This window comes from Bos indicus x Bos taurus, chromosome 11 (genome assembly GCF_003369695.1).
Source record: "Bos indicus x Bos taurus breed Angus x Brahman F1 hybrid chromosome 11, Bos_hybrid_MaternalHap_v2.0, whole genome shotgun sequence".
NCBI classification, from domain to species: domain Eukaryota; kingdom Metazoa; phylum Chordata; class Mammalia; order Artiodactyla; family Bovidae; genus Bos; species Bos indicus x Bos taurus.
Window position 1 is genome coordinate 86,130,044 of NC_040086.1, and position 18,540 is coordinate 86,148,583.

General features: G+C 42.8%; 1 protein-coding gene across 4 annotated transcripts in view; it reads left to right on the forward strand.

Moving 5' to 3' along the window:
• NOL10 (nucleolar protein 10) overlaps nucleotides 1–18,540 on the forward strand; it is a 90,018-nt gene that overhangs the window by 63,432 nt on the left and 8,046 nt on the right. For all 4 annotated transcript variants that reach the window (XM_027556086.1, XM_027556087.1, XM_027556088.1 and 1 more), the window contains 2 exons: nucleotides 4,646–4,819; nucleotides 5,071–5,318. In XM_027556086.1, coding sequence (XP_027411887.1) covers nucleotides 4,646–4,819; nucleotides 5,071–5,318 — 422 coding nt within the window. The remainder of the gene's footprint in view (nucleotides 1–4,645; nucleotides 4,820–5,070; nucleotides 5,319–18,540) is intronic.

Sequence of the window (18,540 nt, forward strand, 5' to 3'; positions counted from 1 at the left end):
ATCTGCATATTTGTAACAAAGTAAATGCTGAATAAGAGAGCAATCACGAGTCAGTGATGCCATCCAGCCATCTCATCCTCTGTCGTCCCCTTCTCCTCCTGCCCCCAATCCCTCCCAGCATCAGAGTCTTTTCCAGTGAGTCAACTCTTCGCGTAAGGTGGCCAAAGTACTGGAGTTTCAGCTTCAGCATCATTCCTTCCAAAGAAATCCCAGGGCTGATCTCCTTCAGAATGGACTGGTTGGATCTCCTTGCAGTCCAAGGGACTCTCAAGAGTCTTCTCCAACACCACAGTTCAAAAGCATCAATTCTTCGGCGCTCAGCCTTCTTCACAGTCCAACTCTCACATCCATACATGACCACAGGAAAAACCACAGCCTTGACTAGACGAACCTTTGTTGGCAAAGTAATGTCTCTGCTTTTTAATATGCTATCTAGGTTGGTCATAACCTTCCTTCCAAGGAGTAAGCGTCTTTTAATTTCATGGCTGCAGTCACCATCTGCAGTGATTTTGGAGCCCAGAAAAAGAAAGTCTGACACTGTTTCCACTGTTTCCCCATCTATTTCCCATGAAGTGGTGGGACCGGATGCCATGATCTTCGTTTTCTGAATGTTGAGCTTTAAGCCAACTTTTTCACTCTCCACTTTGACTTTCATCAAGAGGCTTTTGAGTTCCTCTTCACTTTCTGCCATAAGGGTGGTGTCATCTGCACATCTGAGGTTATTGATATTTCTCCCGGCAATCTTGATTCCAGCTTGTGTTTCTTCCAGTCCATATTGGCTTCCCTGGTGGTTCAGACAGTAAAGCATCTGTCTGCCTGCAATGCAGGAGACCTGGGTTTGATATCTGGATTGGGAAGATCTCCAGGAGAAGGAAATGGCAACCCACTCTAGTACTGTTGCCTGGAAAATTCCATTGACGGAGGTGCCTGGTAGGCTACAGTCAGTAGGATCACAAAGAGTCGTACGTGACTGAGCAACTTCACATACATATATGTTATACATTTTATATCTAAATATACATTTTATATACATATACATTACATTTTATATCTATTTATATAAAACCTGACAATATGTAACTATAAAACCTGAAAATATATACTTAGCAAATAGCTGTTCTTCTAGTCTTGGGCAGTATCACCTGCTCTGTGTTTACAGGTAACTCCAAAATGTATCCAGTGTAGCCCTCTCTTCTCTCCTGAGCCCTGGTGCATGGTTTCAGACACTTGATGGCATCCATCAGAATCCAGGCATACACTGACTTAACCAGTCTTAAATGGAACCTATTTTTGTTTTTTTTTCTCTGTTTAACTTCTCTCATTCACTGGGTTTTTCTAAAGACACTTTTTAATAACAGTTTTACATTCACAGCAAAAGCGAGAGGAAGGTACAGAGATTTCCCACATACCCCCTGCCCCCCACACGTGTGTTACATCCAGCCCCAACCCACCTCGCTGTTAATATCCTCCACCAAGGGAGGATGTTTGTTACAGCTGATGAACCTACCTTAATACGTGATAATCCCCTGAAGCCCACAGTTTACATTAGGGTTCACCCTTGGTGTTGTTCATGCTGTGGTTTGAGACACGTGTCCACTATTAGAAGGTAAGGGTATTTTCGCTTCCCCACACCCTCTGAGCTCCACCTTTTCATCCCTTCCCTGGACCCCTAGCACCCACTGAGCTTTTGCCTGAGTCCATTGTTTTACCTTTTCTTCAGTGTCATTTAGTTGAGATCGTAGCTTTTCAGATTGGCTTCTTTTGCTTAGAAAGGGTCTCTCTCTGTCTTTTTGTAGCTTGATACCCTATTTCTTTTTAGCGCTAAAATAATACTCTGTTGTCTGAATGTATCATGGTATACTTATAGCCACTGGGGGACGTCTTGGTTTCTTGGGTACATAATTTCTTGCCCTTTATTCCACCCTATGTCTTTTTTGTCTGATCATCTCCAATGATAGATCCTAACTTAACGGTATTCCCCAGCTTTCTAGTCACTTTAACTAGACATTTGGTATAAATTTTTAACGGTATTTTTCAGTATTCCTCCTCCCATCTCCTCCATAGAGATATCTGTCAATTCTGGCTTACTCGTGTATCTTGACCTTGGGTTCCAGTTGCCCTGATTCAGGCCCTGTCCTTGTTCCCATTTCCTCAAGTGGCCTCTCGTGTCTTGCTCGCGTCTGAGTTCTGTCTCATTAGCCCAGCGTGTACCATCGGCTGCAGAATCACAAAGCAGCTTCTCTGTTGTGAGATTCTTGACTCACTGTTCTGTTTGTCACCTTTCTCCTCCTTACCCTCTTTTCCCCTAGTCATTTCCCTTTACTGCAGAGTGAGGTCGCGGCATCTTAAATCTTTTACAATCTGGCCTGATCAAAAATTGTTTTTTTCAAATTTTGCCACTATCCTAGCATTATCAAACTGCTCACCACTCCTCAGGAGGCTGGAAATGCTCTTCCCAAATTCCTATCTGTTGCAAAGTACCCTTCTTTCAAGCCTCCTCCCCGATGTGCTCCCCTCTCCCCTCCCCCTTCCCACTGAGATGTCTATTGTTGGAATTACTTTTTACCCCTCTACTCCTAGAGTACTGTCATGTCTGCTTAGCATCCTTCATAAGGTACCTTGTAGCATAGAGTCTGATTTGTTTTTTAGTCAAGTTGTGAATGAGTGAGTGCCTTGGACATATCTCTTTGTTTCTAAATCTGTCTTGGAAATGATAATAGAGGAGCCTTCAGTGTGTCTCAAATATTAATTCAGCATATCACAGAATTTTAGTAAAGGTTAGTCAGATTTTAGGTACATACAGGTAATAAATAGCCCAAGTTCCTTAGTGTCTCATGGTTTGCCAATTTTTTTGTGTAGTTCAGTTCACTTGCTCAGTTGTGTCCAACTCTTTGTGACCCCATGGACTGCAGCACACCAGGCTTCCCTGTCCATCACCAGCTCCTGGAGCTTGCTTAAAATCATGTCCGTCTAGTCAGTGATGCCATCCAACCATCTCATCCTCTGTTACCCCTTCTCCTCCTGCTTTGAATCTTTCCCAGCACCAGGGTCTTTTCCAGTGAGTCAGTTCTTCACATCAGGTGGCCAAAGTATTGGAGCTTCAGCTTCAACATCAGTCCTTCCAATGAATATTCAGGACTGATTTCCTTTAGAATTGACTAGTTTGATCTCTTTGCAGTCCAAGAGACTCTCAAGAGTCTTCTCCAACACCACTGTTTAAAAGCATCAATTCTTTGGTGCTCAGCTTTCTTTATAGTCCAACTCTCATGTCCATACATGACTACTGGAAGAACCATAGCTTTGACTAGACGGACCCTTGGGCAATTTTTTGTGTAGTTGTTATACAAAAACAGCATTCTGACTCAACAACTTAGAGCCATATTTACTCTCAGTAGTGGAGAAGCAGGAAGTAAGATAAAGTCTGTTAGGTAGATCCAGGGGTCACCACAGACAGGTTCATTTTTTCCAGCCTGTTCCTTAGGCTGTCTACAAACCCTGTCAGGTAGGTTAGTTTATCTTGTTTCCAAGCCTACTGCAGATAAGGACAGTAGGAAGCCCTGAGTGTATACAAGTATCATCTGTTTAAGTTTATAGTTGGGCTACAGTGATAGCTCAGTTGGTAAAGAACCCACCTGCAATGCAGGAGACCCTGGTTCGATTCCTGGGTCGGAAAGATCCTCTGGAGAAGGGATAGGCTACCCACTCCATATTCTTGGGCTTCCCTTGTGGCTCAGCTGGTAAAGAATCCTCCTGCAATGTGAGAAACCTGGGTTCGATCCCTGAGTTGGGAAGATCCCTTGTAGAAGGGAAAGGCTACCCCTTCCAGTATTCTGGCCTGGAGAATTCCATGGACTGTATAGGAATTCCATGGACTGCAAGGAGTCGGACATGACTGAGCGACTTTTCACTTCACTAAGTTTATAGTACATTTCTAGAACATGTTCTGTTCAGAAGTGATACAAATAAAAAGGAATTCAGTGTCAGTCCTAAGCTATCCAAATGGGTCTCAATCGTAAAGCTTTATTATGTTGAAATCTCAGTCGTACACTGTATCTTTGAGAACAATGCAATGGCCTAGGGTAAAATTGATGAGGCTATCCTGTAAGGTAAGGACATATCCATTATGTTTCCAATAACTCAGACTCAGTAAACTGACACCATCAGCTTCCCACCCCATGTCAATTCTTAACTTATTATTGGCTCATGCTTCCTCTCCCAGTTTTGGAATCTGAAGTTGACAGACTCACTGATTCTCATTCAGTGTAGTAGCCATGCTTAGAAAGCCATGTTTCAAAACCATGTATTTCCTTGAGAAATGTTTTTACATCAAAAAAATGTTAACTAAGGAAAATTCTTTCCAACATATTAAGCGTAAATTTAGCCCAAAAGACTCATTCTTAGCTCATTGTGTGCAGCAGCCAAGTAATACATATCTGCTGTGAAATAGGTTAATAGGATTTGATTGTGGGTAAGAAATAAGCAAGAAGGAAGGCCTGGAAACTGGTTTTTTAACAATTTCATAATAATTTAATAGTGCCTTATGTAGCTTTTTAATAAATTGTTGAGTAAGATGTTTTTAAGCTATCTTCCTGGGCAGATTTTATTCTAATATTAACTTTAAATTTTGATATTCTTTTTCTTACAGAGCCTTCCTAATATTCTCACCGATGATCGATTTAAAATTATGTTTGAGAACCCTGACTTCCAAGTAGACGAAGAGAGTGAAGAATTTAGGCTTTTGAATCCACTTGTTTCCAAAATTAGTGAAAAAAGGAAGAAGAAACTGAGACTCTTAGAACAACAGGAACTTCATGGAAAAGTAATGTACTGTTTATCATTTAGAATTTGTGTAATATTTAGTTTTCTGTATAGGTTAGAAGAGTCATTGAATAAAGCTGTAATTTGTTTGACCTTCAGCTTAGGAATATACCTTCTTTTATTAAAGACATTTTTTTCCAATGCATGCAGTGTCTGATAGACTCTGATAGGCTAATGCTATTTAAAAGGAAATAACGGGTCGATGTTTTTGGCAGAGGGAAAGGAGCTGCTTCTTACTATTTTTATTTTCAGGAAGAGGAGGAAGAACCGGAAGGAAAACCAAGTGATGCAGAAAGTTCTGAGAGTTCAGATGATGAAAAAGACTGGGTCGCAGAGGTCAGGAAACAGCGCCGGCTTCTCCAACAGGAGGAAAAAGTGAAGAGGCAGGAACAGCTCCGGGAGGATCAGCAGACGGTCCTCAAGCCGCAGTTCTATGAGATCAAAGCTGGTGAGGAATTCAGAAGCTTCAAAGATTCGGCCACAAAACAGAAGCTGATGAAGTGAGTAATGCTGCCCCTGATGTTGGCTTGCTGGATGTCCAGCCTTGCTCTTCCTGGCTGGCCCTGTGCCCTCAAGGGGTCATCTTGATCTTTGGAGTTCATGTGACAGCTCAAGGCCAGAGGGGACACGCACTGGTCCTTACTGTGGTGATTCTGAACAACTTTTTGAGGCCTAGTTTACATAGAGTAAGATGCAGGGTGTGACCCCAGGAGCATTGGTAAATACGTACATTAGAGCACTTTGATTCTGCAAAACCCACACTCTTAAAAATGATGATAGCAATTAAAGAGGTAACAGCTTCTTTGACAAAAAGTTATTTTAAAAATATTTCAGTTATGTTTACTCTCATTGTAGGTTATCTGAGTATTTAAAAGGTCATTTGGAAAATTTGCCAGGAATTTTTTTAGCTTTATGTAGGAAAACAAAGAGATCAGAAAGAGTGGTATTTTGGAATAGGTGAGTACACAGGGACAGAAAGTGGAATGGTGGTTGCCAGGGTTGGGGGCTGGGGAGACACTACTTAATGAGCTATGGGGTTTGCATTTGGAATGATGAGAAAGTTCTAGAAATGGATAGTGGTAATGGTTGCACAACAGTGTGAATGTTCACTGAAGAATAGTTAAAATGGTAAGTTTTATGGTTAAATATTTTACCACAGTAAAAATAAAAAAATAAAAGTCATCATTAAAAAGAAATGGTATTATTTGAACAGTCTCAGTTGTCAGGTGTCTAAGTAAGGAGTTAGGTATTTAAGCCCCCAGTGTTTATAAGCTCTAAGTCACATGAGAGTCACATGAAATTCTCTGCTTTGAGAATTTCTTGGCCAAGTGTTGATATACAGGATCTGGATGTGATAGAGTAGACAGTCTTGTAAGAAGAGCCTAAAGGTCTGGGGGGCCACGGGGAAAGGGCAGGGGGAGCCAGGCAAGGCAGATGAGGCGTCAGATGGAGGCTGTACCAGTTCTGTACATGTGCTTTTCTAACCCCCAGCTTCCTGGTTTAAAAATTGTGCTTTTTCAGACAGAAGAAGAGGGGAAAGGTGGGGAGGACATTGATAGACTGAATTGTTTCTGGAATAGAGAGATGCCCGTTCATCTTTATTTTGCCAGTTTCTAGCAAATGTCTGAGACACGAAATGTTGAGGGAATCCTTCAACTTAGATCCAGGAGCATCTAGAAATTCTGGCTCTGCCTAACAGAAGATACATCAGTAGACGAACAACCTAGTAATAGGTTTAATATCTCATGAAGAGATTTTCTTTACCTACCAACCTAACTTTTTTTTTGGTAACAAGTTTCTTTAAATATAATTTACATAACAGTCACGTACATAAAGTATATAGCCCACTGGTTTTTGGTATAGTCACAGAGTTGGACAGCCACCACCAGAGTCAGTTTTAGAGCATTTCATCACAGCCCCACAAGCAGAGTTCCTTACCCCGTCCGTCAGTCCCATTTACTCCACCTCATCTTACCCCAGGCAACCACTGACCTGTTCTCTAGCTCTATAGGTTTGTCTTTTGTGATATTTCATGTGAGTGTTATCATATATGTGGCATCTTGTCCCACTGCCTTTACTTGGAATGATGTCTTTAATGTTCATCCATGTGGTAACATGTGTGAGTATTCCATTCAGTTTTATTCCAGGGTATGGGTAACACTGTATTTTATTTATCCATATATCAGTTGATGGGTATGCGTGGTGTTTCAACTTTTCAGTGCTGCTGTGAACATTTGTATATGTGTTAGCATGGACATATGCTTTCATTTCTCCTGGCTGCATACCTAGGAGTGGGACTGCTGGTCACATGGTAACGTTATGTCTGACCTTCTGAGAAACTGCCAAACTTTTTTCCAAAAAGACTGCTTCACTTTATGTCTCCATCAGCAGTGTGTGCAACCCCACTTTTTATGTAGCTGTCATTCTTAGATTTTTACCTGGAGTCCTAGTTAGAAGCAGAGGGAAGACTGCTTGTTTTCAGTATTCTGTTTCTATGGAGTGAATTTCATTGTTAGATTATCTCGTGTCTTTGTCTTGCGTTATTTACTTTACCTCTAGCTCCTGAATCTGTATCTGGACCCGAGTAGGCACTTGATAAATCCTTGTGAGGGTGTGGATCTTCTATGCACTGACTCCTTGTCAGGCAGCCCTGGAAGTTACTCTTCCAAGATCTGCTGAAAAAGAACTCATTTACCCGAAAACCACTGACCAGGACCATCCGGGAGCAGTCGTTTTCAGTGTATGGTAACAGAAAGCTGCAATTTGAGGGTGGGAGACATGACCAAACTGTCTCACATTCTTGTTTTGCCTGTGAGCTTTGGTAGGATATTTATGTAGAAAACAAAAGGGATGTACATTTAGTATTTAACAATAAATGATAGCCAAGCTAATACACTGCAGTTACACATTCTTAATAAGGTAAGTGTCAAAAAGTTAGGCACTTGTTTTGAGAAGAAGAGCTGTGTGAGTGATAATCCTTACACAGGCTTAAAAGTCCCATTGCTTAAAGTAACCACCCTGTGGTAGGAATAGCCCGCAGTTTGCTGGTGTTTGGGCGCACACTCCTTGTTGAATTCTAGTCTTGACTGGATTATTTTGGCAAATCCCGAACTTGTAATGTTCTAATATTATTTAATGAAGCATTGCACCATTATCCTTCAGAGAGCTAAAGTGACTCTTTATGTTTATTCTTGGAGTTACCACAAGGCAATCAGCAAAACGCAGCTTTGGAGTCAGGTGGGTTATGTTTGAAAGTTCACTTGGACTTGTTCAGCTTTAAAACCACTTCAGTTTTTAAAACCAGAGCAAGTTCTCTCCATTGCTTAGCCTGGTAACAAGAGCTTCACGTAAACACATATGTCTGTCAGCACATTCTTATGTGCCTTCCAGTGCGCTGTGCTTTCCTCCTGAGTTTATTCATCCACCTGTCAGCCTCTCCACCCACCCATCCATCAGTCAGACAGTTGTCTGGTGCCCCGGGTGAGCAGAGTGCCGTCCTGGACCTCGGGGGTGGGAAGGAAGGGCCCGGCTCACATGCCGGAAGCACCGCTGTTCTCTCCGGGGCTCTGTGAGCCGTCTGGAGGCCCTGGGAACGTGTGTGAGGAAGAAAGGGGGTGGATTTTTAGAGGTTCACTGAAGTCTTAATTAGAAGTCATATTGAAACTGGTCTTTTGAAAGAAAAAGGATGAACATGGAGAGCAGGGTGGGAAAGCTGGTTTTCTTGGCCGAAGGGGCCGTATGAACAGGACTGCTGTTTGGAGGCGAGGGAAGAGCTGTGGTTGTGCTGCGAGAGCACAAAGTGAGCATCAGGGAGCGCAGCCTGGGAGCCAGGGAGGCAGGCGCATGAGGCCCTGGCCCTGGCTGAGGTATGGGCGAGCCAGGGGTGGTTGGGGCTAAGATTATCGTGATCAGATCTGTTCAGTCCCTCCTCCCAATTATGTAAATATTTAACACAGTAAAAGCGGTACATGTTTGTTGTAGAAAATAAAAGGATAGGCTTAACAAAACCCTATTTCCCAGAAACTGTTAGTGAAATACTGAAGTTTTAGAGAGAAAATGCAGGGAGAAACTGGGCCCATGAGATCAGCTAGCCAACTGTAATAAAGCAGTCCGAGGGGCAAGTGATGAATGCCCGACATGGGGTGGAGAGGAGCAGACAGACGTTGAACCGGATTACTCCTGAGCGTGTCTAAGAATAAGACGCACACTACAACACCATTTGATTACTAATTTAATATCAAAAGAGTTGGGGCGATGTTGAAATGTCTAGCAGTATTGCCACTGAGATAAAGGATACAGAATGAAAAACAAATTTAAGGCTCAACGTATTGAGCTGGGTATTCAGCACATTGAGTCCCCAAGACCCAAGTGTCCTCCTGGTCATGTTCAGCTGACAAATGGGAATGTAGGAGGTAGGCCAGAAACCCTGGTTTAAGAGATACCAGCCTCCCTGTGGGGTTGAGACCCTGGCATAAAAAGACTTTGCAGAAGCACGTACAGGGAAACAAGGGCTCAGAATAAAGCCCTTGGGAACAACAAATGTTTTTTTTTTAAGTCTATGGTGAAAACCATAGACTTCTCTAAAAGCATACAAGTGCATGCAAAGTAATAGATACGGTTTTAGAGGTGTCAGGAATATATTGCTAGCCTGGGGCTAAGAGGTCTGATTTAGAGGGCTGAAGGAGAAGGTGGGCAGTAAACAGTACTAAGGAGTTGCCCAAAAGGTGGGGGGGGAATCTGGAAAGAGCCGAGCATGGAGAGGATGTCACAGAGAAGGGCATGGTACCGATGTCGGGTAGAGGGGGGTCCCCAACATGGAAGCTTGGCCGTAGGAAGAGTGTCAAGATCAAGGAAGGAATGGGAGAAAAAAGAACATTGTGAACAGTTAGTGTAGATGGTTCCTTCAGGGTACTGGCAGTGAAAGGAAGGAACCAAGGCCAATAGCTTGACAGGAAAGGGTTTTTAGGCTTGAGAGGTGTCTTATTAATATGCAGAGAGGAATTAATCATGGAAAGGGCAGGGTGGAGAAATGACTGGACTGAATTGGCAGCGCTGTACTGGGTGAGCAGTCAGGAGTCAATGGGGCCAGGAGCCACCAGTTAGAGAGATGGTCCATCTTCAGAAACCAGGGAGACAAGTCAGGATGGGTGGGAGTGACTCTGTTTCTAGGTAGAAAGAGAGGATGTTCACACTGGCCTCTGTTGGGAATTGGGGCATGTGACCCCCTTCAGTTACCGGGGTAGCCTTGGTCTGGGGCACCTGATGTACATGCTGGAGGTGTCTGTAGGGAAACCCAGGAGAAAGAGTCCTTAGGATAGCTTTCCAGATTTTGGTAACAGAGAATAGCTCCTCTTCTTAGGTGATACATACTACATGCCGGGAGGCCCGTTCAGCTCAATTCATGAAAACATTCTTTGAAGCACCTACTCTGTGGTCGTTGTAGTTGTTGTTCAGTCACTAAATTGTGTCCAACTCTTTGCGAAGAGATTTTCTGCCTTCAAGGAACTCATCTTCATCAGGTACTTTGGTATCTCGTGGTGAGTTGCTTATCATGTTTGCTATCCTCTTTGAATCAAACAACTGTGGCCAGCTTTTCCTCGTCAGCTAATTTCCTTCTTACTGATAGTGGATAAGAACTACAAGTCTAATTCTGAAAGAAGTTTCATTTCAAACTTCCTCTTTTTTTAAAAAAGAGAATCTTTTATTACTCCAGTAATCGGTACTCCACTGATACACAAGCATGTTATCATCGCTGTATGTGTGACTTTATTATCACAAGCATGCTATCGCTGAAATACAAAGGTAGGATGGAAGGTAACAGTCCTCTCTCCCCCGACACTCCCTCCCTGAGGTCCTAGTGACCTCCTGGTCACTCCCAGGTATGCACACACTCATGTGTACACTTGTGGATTGCACTAATCTCATTGCCAAGTCACATGCTCTTTTCATTGAGAAACAAGTTTTTGAAATGTTTTCTTTGTAAGTGCATGCAGGTTTGCCTTATGGCTGCATAAGTATTTCATAAGGTGGATGGGCCATAATACCTAATTTTGAGTGTTTAGATTGTTTCTTGATTTTTTTCTCCCATTTTCACAGTTATAAATATGTATCCACGTGCAAGAATCTTTAGACCATATTACCTGACGATGGCATTTGCTGGGTCATAATAGGTGTGTGTGATCAGTGTGGCCAGGTTGTCCTCCAGAAAGGCCTCATGTGCCTGTCTCCCCTACACTGGCAACAACAGTGGACCCTTCTCAGACTTTAACTGAGCGAAGGTTGGGCTGACACCTGGTGGCTGCCTGAGCTTACACCTGCTGCATTGGAGACTGGGAAGCGATGTGTGCACACTGGGAGGACTCAGAGTTTTCAGTGACCTTTATGTGATACAAAGTTACATGTTTAAAACAAAGTCCTTAAAATTCACCTTTTATCTGCCGATTTATCCCTCTATTCTCTTTGTATCCCCTTTAATGCAGACTATGAAGGAGTGATCCCTTTATTTTCCATCAGTTTACCTCTTCTCTTCTGTGTATTCTTGCCACCTCTTCTTAATATCTTCTGCTTCTGTTAGGTCCATACCATTTCTGTCCTTTATCGAGCCCATCTTTGCATGAAATGTTCCCTTGGTATCTCTAATTTTCTTGAAGAGATCTCTCGTCTTTCCCATTTTGTTGTTTTCCTCTATTTCTTTTCATTGATCGCTGAGGAAGGCTTTCTTATCTGTCCTTGCTATTCGTTGGAACTCTGCATTCAGATGCTTATATCTTTCCTTTTCTCCTTTGCTTTTTGTTCTTTTCACAGCTATTTGTAAGGCCTCCCCAGACAGCCATTTTGCTTTTTTGCATTTCTTTTCCATGGGGATGGTCTTCATCCTTGTCTCCTGTACATTGTCACGAACCTCCATCCATAGTTCATCAGGCACTCTATCTGTCAGATCTAGTCCCTTAAATCTATTTCTCACTTCCACTGTATAATCATAAGGGATTTGATTTAGGTCATACCTGAATGGTCTTGTTTTTGCTGACTGTATAGAGCTTCTCCATCTTTGGCTGCAAAGAATATAATCAATCTGATTTCAGTGTTGACCATCTGGTGATGTCCACGTGTAAAGTCTTCTCTTGTGTTGTTGGAAGAGGGTGTTTGTTATGACCAGTGCCTTCTCTTGGCAAAACTCTATTAGCCTTGCCCTGCTTCATTCCGTATTCCAAGGCCAAATTTGCCTGTTACCCCAGGTGTTTCTTGACTTCCTACTTTTGCATCAAAATTCTCCAAGCCAGGCTTCAGCAATATGTGAACCGTGAACTTCCAGATGTTCAAGCTGGTTTTAGAAAAGGCAGAGGAACCAGAGATCAAATTGCCAACATCCGCTGAATCAGGGGAAAAGCAAGAGAGTTCCAGAAAAACATCTATTTCTGCTTTATTGACTATGCCAAAGCCCTTGACTGTGTGGATCACAATAAACTGTGGAAAATTCTGAAAGAGATGGGAATACCAGACCACCTGACCTGCCTCTTGAGAAACTTATATGCAGGTCAGGAATCAACAGTTAGAAATGGACTTGGAACAAGAGACTGGTTCCAAATAGGAAAAGGAGTACGTCAAGGCTGTATATTGTCACCCTGCTTATTTAACTTCTATGCAGAGTACATCATGAGAAACACTGGGCTGTAAGAAGCACAAGCTGGAATCAAGATTGCTGGGAGAAATCTCAATAACCTCAGATATGCAGATGACACCACCCTTATGGCAGAAAGTAAAGAGGAACTAAAAAGCCTCTTGATGAAAGTGAAAGTGGAGAGTGAAAAAGTTGGCTTAAAGCTCAACAATCAGAAAACGAAGATCATGGCATCTGGTCCCATCACTTCATGGGAAATAGATGGGGAAACAGTGGAAACAGTGTCAGACTTTATTTTGGGGGCTCCAAAATCATTGTAGATGGTGATTGCAGCTATGAAATTAAAAGACACTTCTTGGAAGGAAAGTTATGATCAACCTAGATAGCATATTAAAAAGCAGAGACATTACTTTGCCAACAAAGGTCCGTCTAGTCAAGGCTGTGGTTTTTCCAGTGGTCATGTATGGATGTGAGAGTTGGACTGTGAAGAAAGCTGAGCACCAAAGAATTGATGCTTTTGAACTGTGGTGTTGGAGCAGACTCTTGAGAGTCCCTTGGACTGCAAGGAGATCCAACCAGTCCATTCTAAAGGAGATCAGTCCTGGGTGTTCTTTGGAAGGAATGATGCTAAAGCTGAAACTCCAGTACTTTGGCTACCTGATGCGAAGAGTTGACTCATTGGAAAAGACTCAACTCGGATGCTGGGAGGGATTGGGGGCAGGAGGAGAAGGGAACTACAGAGGATGAGATGGCTGGATGGCATCACCGACTCGATGGACATGAGTTTGGTTGAACTCCGGGAGTTGGTGATGGACAGGGAGGCCTGGCATGCTGCAATTTATGGGGTCGCAAATAGTTGGACACGACTGAGCAACTGAACTGAACTTACCTCTTCTCTGTGCCTTTATGGATTTCTTCCACTCTCTCCCTCCCTTTCCTCACAAAATGATTTTAAGAACTCCAAGAAGGAGCATTATTTGTAATTAAATATCAGTGCATGTGTGTTTTAGAGCCTCAAAGAAGTAAATCATTCAGCTATCCTGGAGCATCTAATAAATACCTTAGTATTTCCCCCTGGAGTTTATACCCACTCTTCTTTCTTCTTATACAGCCGTACTGATCATGTAGGTTCTTGACCCCATGTCCACTCCATCCTGTGCTGAGTACTTCTCTCACTTTCCACCTGCTATAGCCCATGTCGTATCTGTCTTCTTGGCAGTCCCCGCAGTCATCTCATGAAAAAAGCTTTTTTTTTTCCTCCTGAAATTCTTAACTTGACCATCAATTACAAAGTAGCCAGAAGCCAGCTGACCTGAAGCCTAGACAGGGAGGGGCGTGGGACTGGGAGGGCCAGCCGTCCTGGGCGAGTGTGAGGAGGACAAGCACCGAGGCTCCTGCATTTTCCTCTTTGTTCACAGTAGACAGTTTGCAGGTGTCTGGCCCGGTCTTCCATCGTCTCTGACCGAATTCACACTTGGGTAGCAGGCTCGGGGACTGCTGGTTCGCAGCCACGTTCGCAGGCTGACTTTGAAGGGAGGAAAGTGGGACCTGCTTTACTGCAGAAGCCTCTGCCCTTGGCCCCCGCGTCTGATCCTCTGCCACGGCTCCTTCCAAAGCTCAGGTCTCTCCAGGGAGCCGAGACCAGACAAGTCTCTACAAGCGCACGGTCAGGTACCCAGAGAGGAGACCAGAGCCGCTCTGCCCTGTCATGGAGGAGCTAGGTCATCCTGAGAAGAGTAGTAATTTCCCACAATTTACTTGAAAAGTCTTTTTCTTCCCAAATTAGTGTTCTCTGTGTACCACCTTGTCTCAGTGGCTCCATAGTTATTCAGAATTCCTGTTACCTGTAAAATCTCAGCGTTTATAGCCCTGAAAAGAAAGAACAAAAATGAAATGAACAACCAAAGGCATTTGCTGAGGCTGACATGAGTCACACATATGCTGGAGTCGGTTTACACTTTACTTTTGAATTCTGGTTTTAAAAAAAAAAGAAAAGGCGAAACCAAACCTTCATTTCACTCAGTTTGTCATGTGGAAGCTTGTCATTTAGAATATTTAATGGACACATTTCCTGAACAAAACTTTATAAATCAAGCATGGTCTGACACATGCCTGGAAACCAAAAATTCTTAAATTGGAATCCTGGTTTTAGACTCAATCCTTCTGTGGCCTGGGGCAAGTCATAGAATATCTTACCTCCCTTTTGCCATCTATATTCTGTCTCAGGGATGTTGAAAGGATTAATTAGTTAGTCTGTTAGGAACTTTGAAGATGAAAAGTACTTTAAAAGTGCTTCTTAATAGCATTATTGCTTAGAAAAGAGTTGCCACTTTTATGCTAACCACTTTGTGTCTCAAATTATATAAGGAAGGTATATTTAGTACTAACTAGTAGTCGTAAACTAGAGTAGAGCTTTCAAAGCTGTGAACATCAAACACTGGCTTTCAGAATTTCAAAGGCGCATCACTTTGTCTCGTGGAGCTGTGTTCTCAGTAATTAGTCCCAAAGATCATATTTCAGGAAAAAGACGACCCTTTCATACAATGTACCACCACCACCACCAGTCTCTTTAAAATTCAGCCAAGCTTTTAAATTACAAAAGGGTGCATTCATTTTAAGTTGGTGCAAGGAGTATTGGAAAGGAAAGTGTTTTTACTTTTTTTTTTTTTTTTGAGGAAGGAACTGAAAAGAAGATATAACCTTATTCTTTTTGGTTCCCTCTCCTCTCCTCTCCCAGATTCATCCCAGGGATGTGAGGGTATTGCTTTAACCTTTTCTAGAGGGCTTCCCAAATCCGCCTGCCAAAGGAGATGGGGGTTCGATCCCTGGGTCAGGAAAATTCCCTGGAGGAGGAAATGGCAACCTACTCCAATATTTTTTTTTTTTAATTGAAGAATAATTGCTTTACAGTATTGTGTTGGTTTCTGCCATACATCAGCGTGAATCATCAGATCAGATCAGTCGCTCAGTCGTGTCCGACTCTTTGTGACCCCATGAATCGCAGCACGCCAGGCCTCCCTGTCCATCACCAACTCCCGGAGTTCACTCAGACTCACGTCCATCGAGTCAGTGATGCCATCCAGCCATCTCATCCTCTGTCGTCCCCTTCTCCTCCTGCCCCCAATCCCTCCCAGCATCAGAGTCTTTTCCAGTGAGTCAACTCTTCACATGAGGTGGCCAAAGTACTGGAGTTTCAGCTTTAGCATCATTCCTTCCAAAGAAATCCCAGGGCTGATCTCCTTCAGAATGGACTGGTTGGATCTCCTTGCAGTCCAATGGACTCTCAAGAGTCTTCTCCAACACCAGAGTTCAAAAGCATCAATTCTTCGGTGCTCAGCCTTCTTCACAGTCCAACTCTCACATCCGTACATGACCACAGGAAAAACCATAGCCTTGACTAGACGAACCTTTGTTGGCAAAGTAATGTCTCTGCTTTTTAATATGCAATCTAGGTTGGTCATAACCTTCCTTCCAAGGAGTAAGCGTCTTTTAATTTCATGGCTGCAGTCACCATCTGCAGTGATTTTGGAGCCCAGAAAAAGAAAGTCTGACACTGTTTCCACTGTTTCCCCATCTATTTCCCATGAAGTGGTGGGACCGAATGCCATGATCTTCGTTTTCTGAATGTTGAGCTTTAAGCCAACTTTTTCACTCTCCACTTTGACTTTCATCAAGAGGCTTTTGAGTTCCTCTTCACTTTCTGCCATAAGGGTGGTGTCATCTGCATATCTGAGGTTATTGAGATTTCTTCTGGCAATCTTGATTCCAGTTTGTGTTTCTTCCAGTCCAGCGTTTCTCATGATGTACTCTGCATATAAGTTAAATAAACAGGGTGACAATATACAGCCTTGACGTACTCCTTTTCCTATTTGGAACCAGTCTCTTGTTCCATGTCCAGTTCTAACTGTTGCTTCCTGACTTGCATACAAATTTCTCATGAGGCAGGTCAGGTGGTCTGGTATTCCCATCTCTTTCAGAATTTTCCACAGTTTATTGTGATGCACACAGTCAAAGGCTTTGGCATAGTCAATAAAGCAGAAATAGATGTTTTTCTGGAACTCTCTTGCCCTTTCCATGATCCAGCGGATGTTGGCAATTTGATCTCTGGTTCCTCTGCCTTTTCTAAAACCAGCCTGAACATCGGGAAGTTCACAGTTCACATATTGCTGAAGCCTGGCTTGGAGAATTTTGAGCATTACTTTACTAGCGTGTGAGATGAGTGCAATTGTGCGGTAGTTTGAGCATTCTTTGGCATTGCCTTTCTTAGGGATTGGAATGAAAACTGACCTTTTCCAGTCCTGTGGCCACTGCTGAGTTTTCCAAATTTGCTAGCATATTGAGTGCAGCACTTTCACAGCATCATCTTTCAGGATTTGGAATAGCTCAACTGGAATTCCATCACCTCCACTAGCTTTGTTCATAGTGATGCTTTCAAAGGCCCACTTGACTTCACATTCCAGGATGTCTGGCTCTAGGTCAATGATCACACCATTGTGATTATCTGGGTCGTGAAGATCTTTTTTGTACAGTTCTTCTGTGTATTCTTGCCATCTCTTCTTAATATCTTCTGCTTCTTTAGGTCCATATCATTTCTGTCCTTTATCGAGCTCATCTTTGCATGAAACGTTCCTTTGGTATCTCTGATTTTCTTGAAGAGATCCCTAGTCTTTCTCGTTCTGTTGTTTTCCTCTATTTCTTTGCATTGATTGCTGAAGAAGGCTTTCTTATCTCTTCTTGCTATTCTTTGGAACTCTGCATTCAGATGTTTATATTTTTTCCTTTTCTCCTTTGCTTTTCACTTCTCTTCTTTTCACAGCTATTTGTAAGGCCTCCCCAGACAGCCATTTTGCTTTTTTGCATTTCTTTTCTATGGGAATAGTCTTGATCCCTGTCTCCTGTACAATGTCACGAACCTCATTCCATAGTTCATCAGGCACTCTATCAGATCTAGGCCCTTAAATCTATTTCTCACTTCCACTGTATAATCATAAGGGATTTGATTTAGGTCATACCTGAATGGTCCAGTGGTTTTCTCCACTTTCTTCAATTTCAGTCTGAATTTGGCAATAAGGAGTTCATGGTCTGAGCCACAGTCAGCTCCTGGTCTTGTTTTGGTTGACTGTATAGAGCTTCTCCATCTTTGGCTGCAAAGAATATAATCAATCTGATTTCGGTATTGACCATCTGGTGATGTCCATGTATAGAGTCTTCTCTTGTGTTGTTGGAAGAGGGTGTTTGCTATGACCAGTGCATTTTCTTGGCAAAACTCTATTAGTCTTTACCCTGCTTCATTCCATATTCCAAGGCCAAATTTGCCTGTTACTCCAGGTGTTTCTTGAGTTCCTACTTTTGCATTCCAGTCCCCTATAATGAAAAGGACATCTTTTTTGGGTGTTAGTTTTAAAAGATCTTGTAGGTCTTCATAGAGCCGTTCAACTTCAGCTTCTTCAGCGTTACTGGTTGGGGCATAGACTTGGATTACTGTGATATTGAATGGTTTGCCTTGGAGACGAACAGAGATCATTCTGTCGTTTTTGAGATGGCATCCAAGTACTGCATTTCATACTCTTTTGTTGACCATGATGGCCACTCCATTTCTTCTGAGGGATTCCTGCCCGCAGTAGTAGATATAATGGTCATCTGAGTTAAATTCACCCATTCCAGTCCATTTCAGTTCACTGATTCCTAGAATGTCGACGTTCACTCTTGCCATCTCTTGTTTGACCACTTCCAATTTGCCTTGATTCATAGACCTGACATTCCAGGTTCCTATGCAATATTGCTCTTTACAACATTGGACCTTGCTTCTATCACCAGTCACATCCACAGCTGGGTATTGTTTTTGCTTTGGCTCCATCCCTTCATTCTTTCTGGAGTTATTTCTCCACTGAGCTCCAGTAGCATATTGGGCACCTACTGACCTGGGGAGTTTCTCTTTCAGTATCCTATCATTTTGCCTTTTCATACTGTTCATGGGGCTCTCAAGGCAAGAATACTGAAGTGGTTTGCCATTCCCTTCTCCAGTGGACCACATTCTGTCAAATCTCTCCTCCATGACCCGCCCGTCTTGGGTTGCCCCACGGGCATGGCTTAGTTTCATTGAG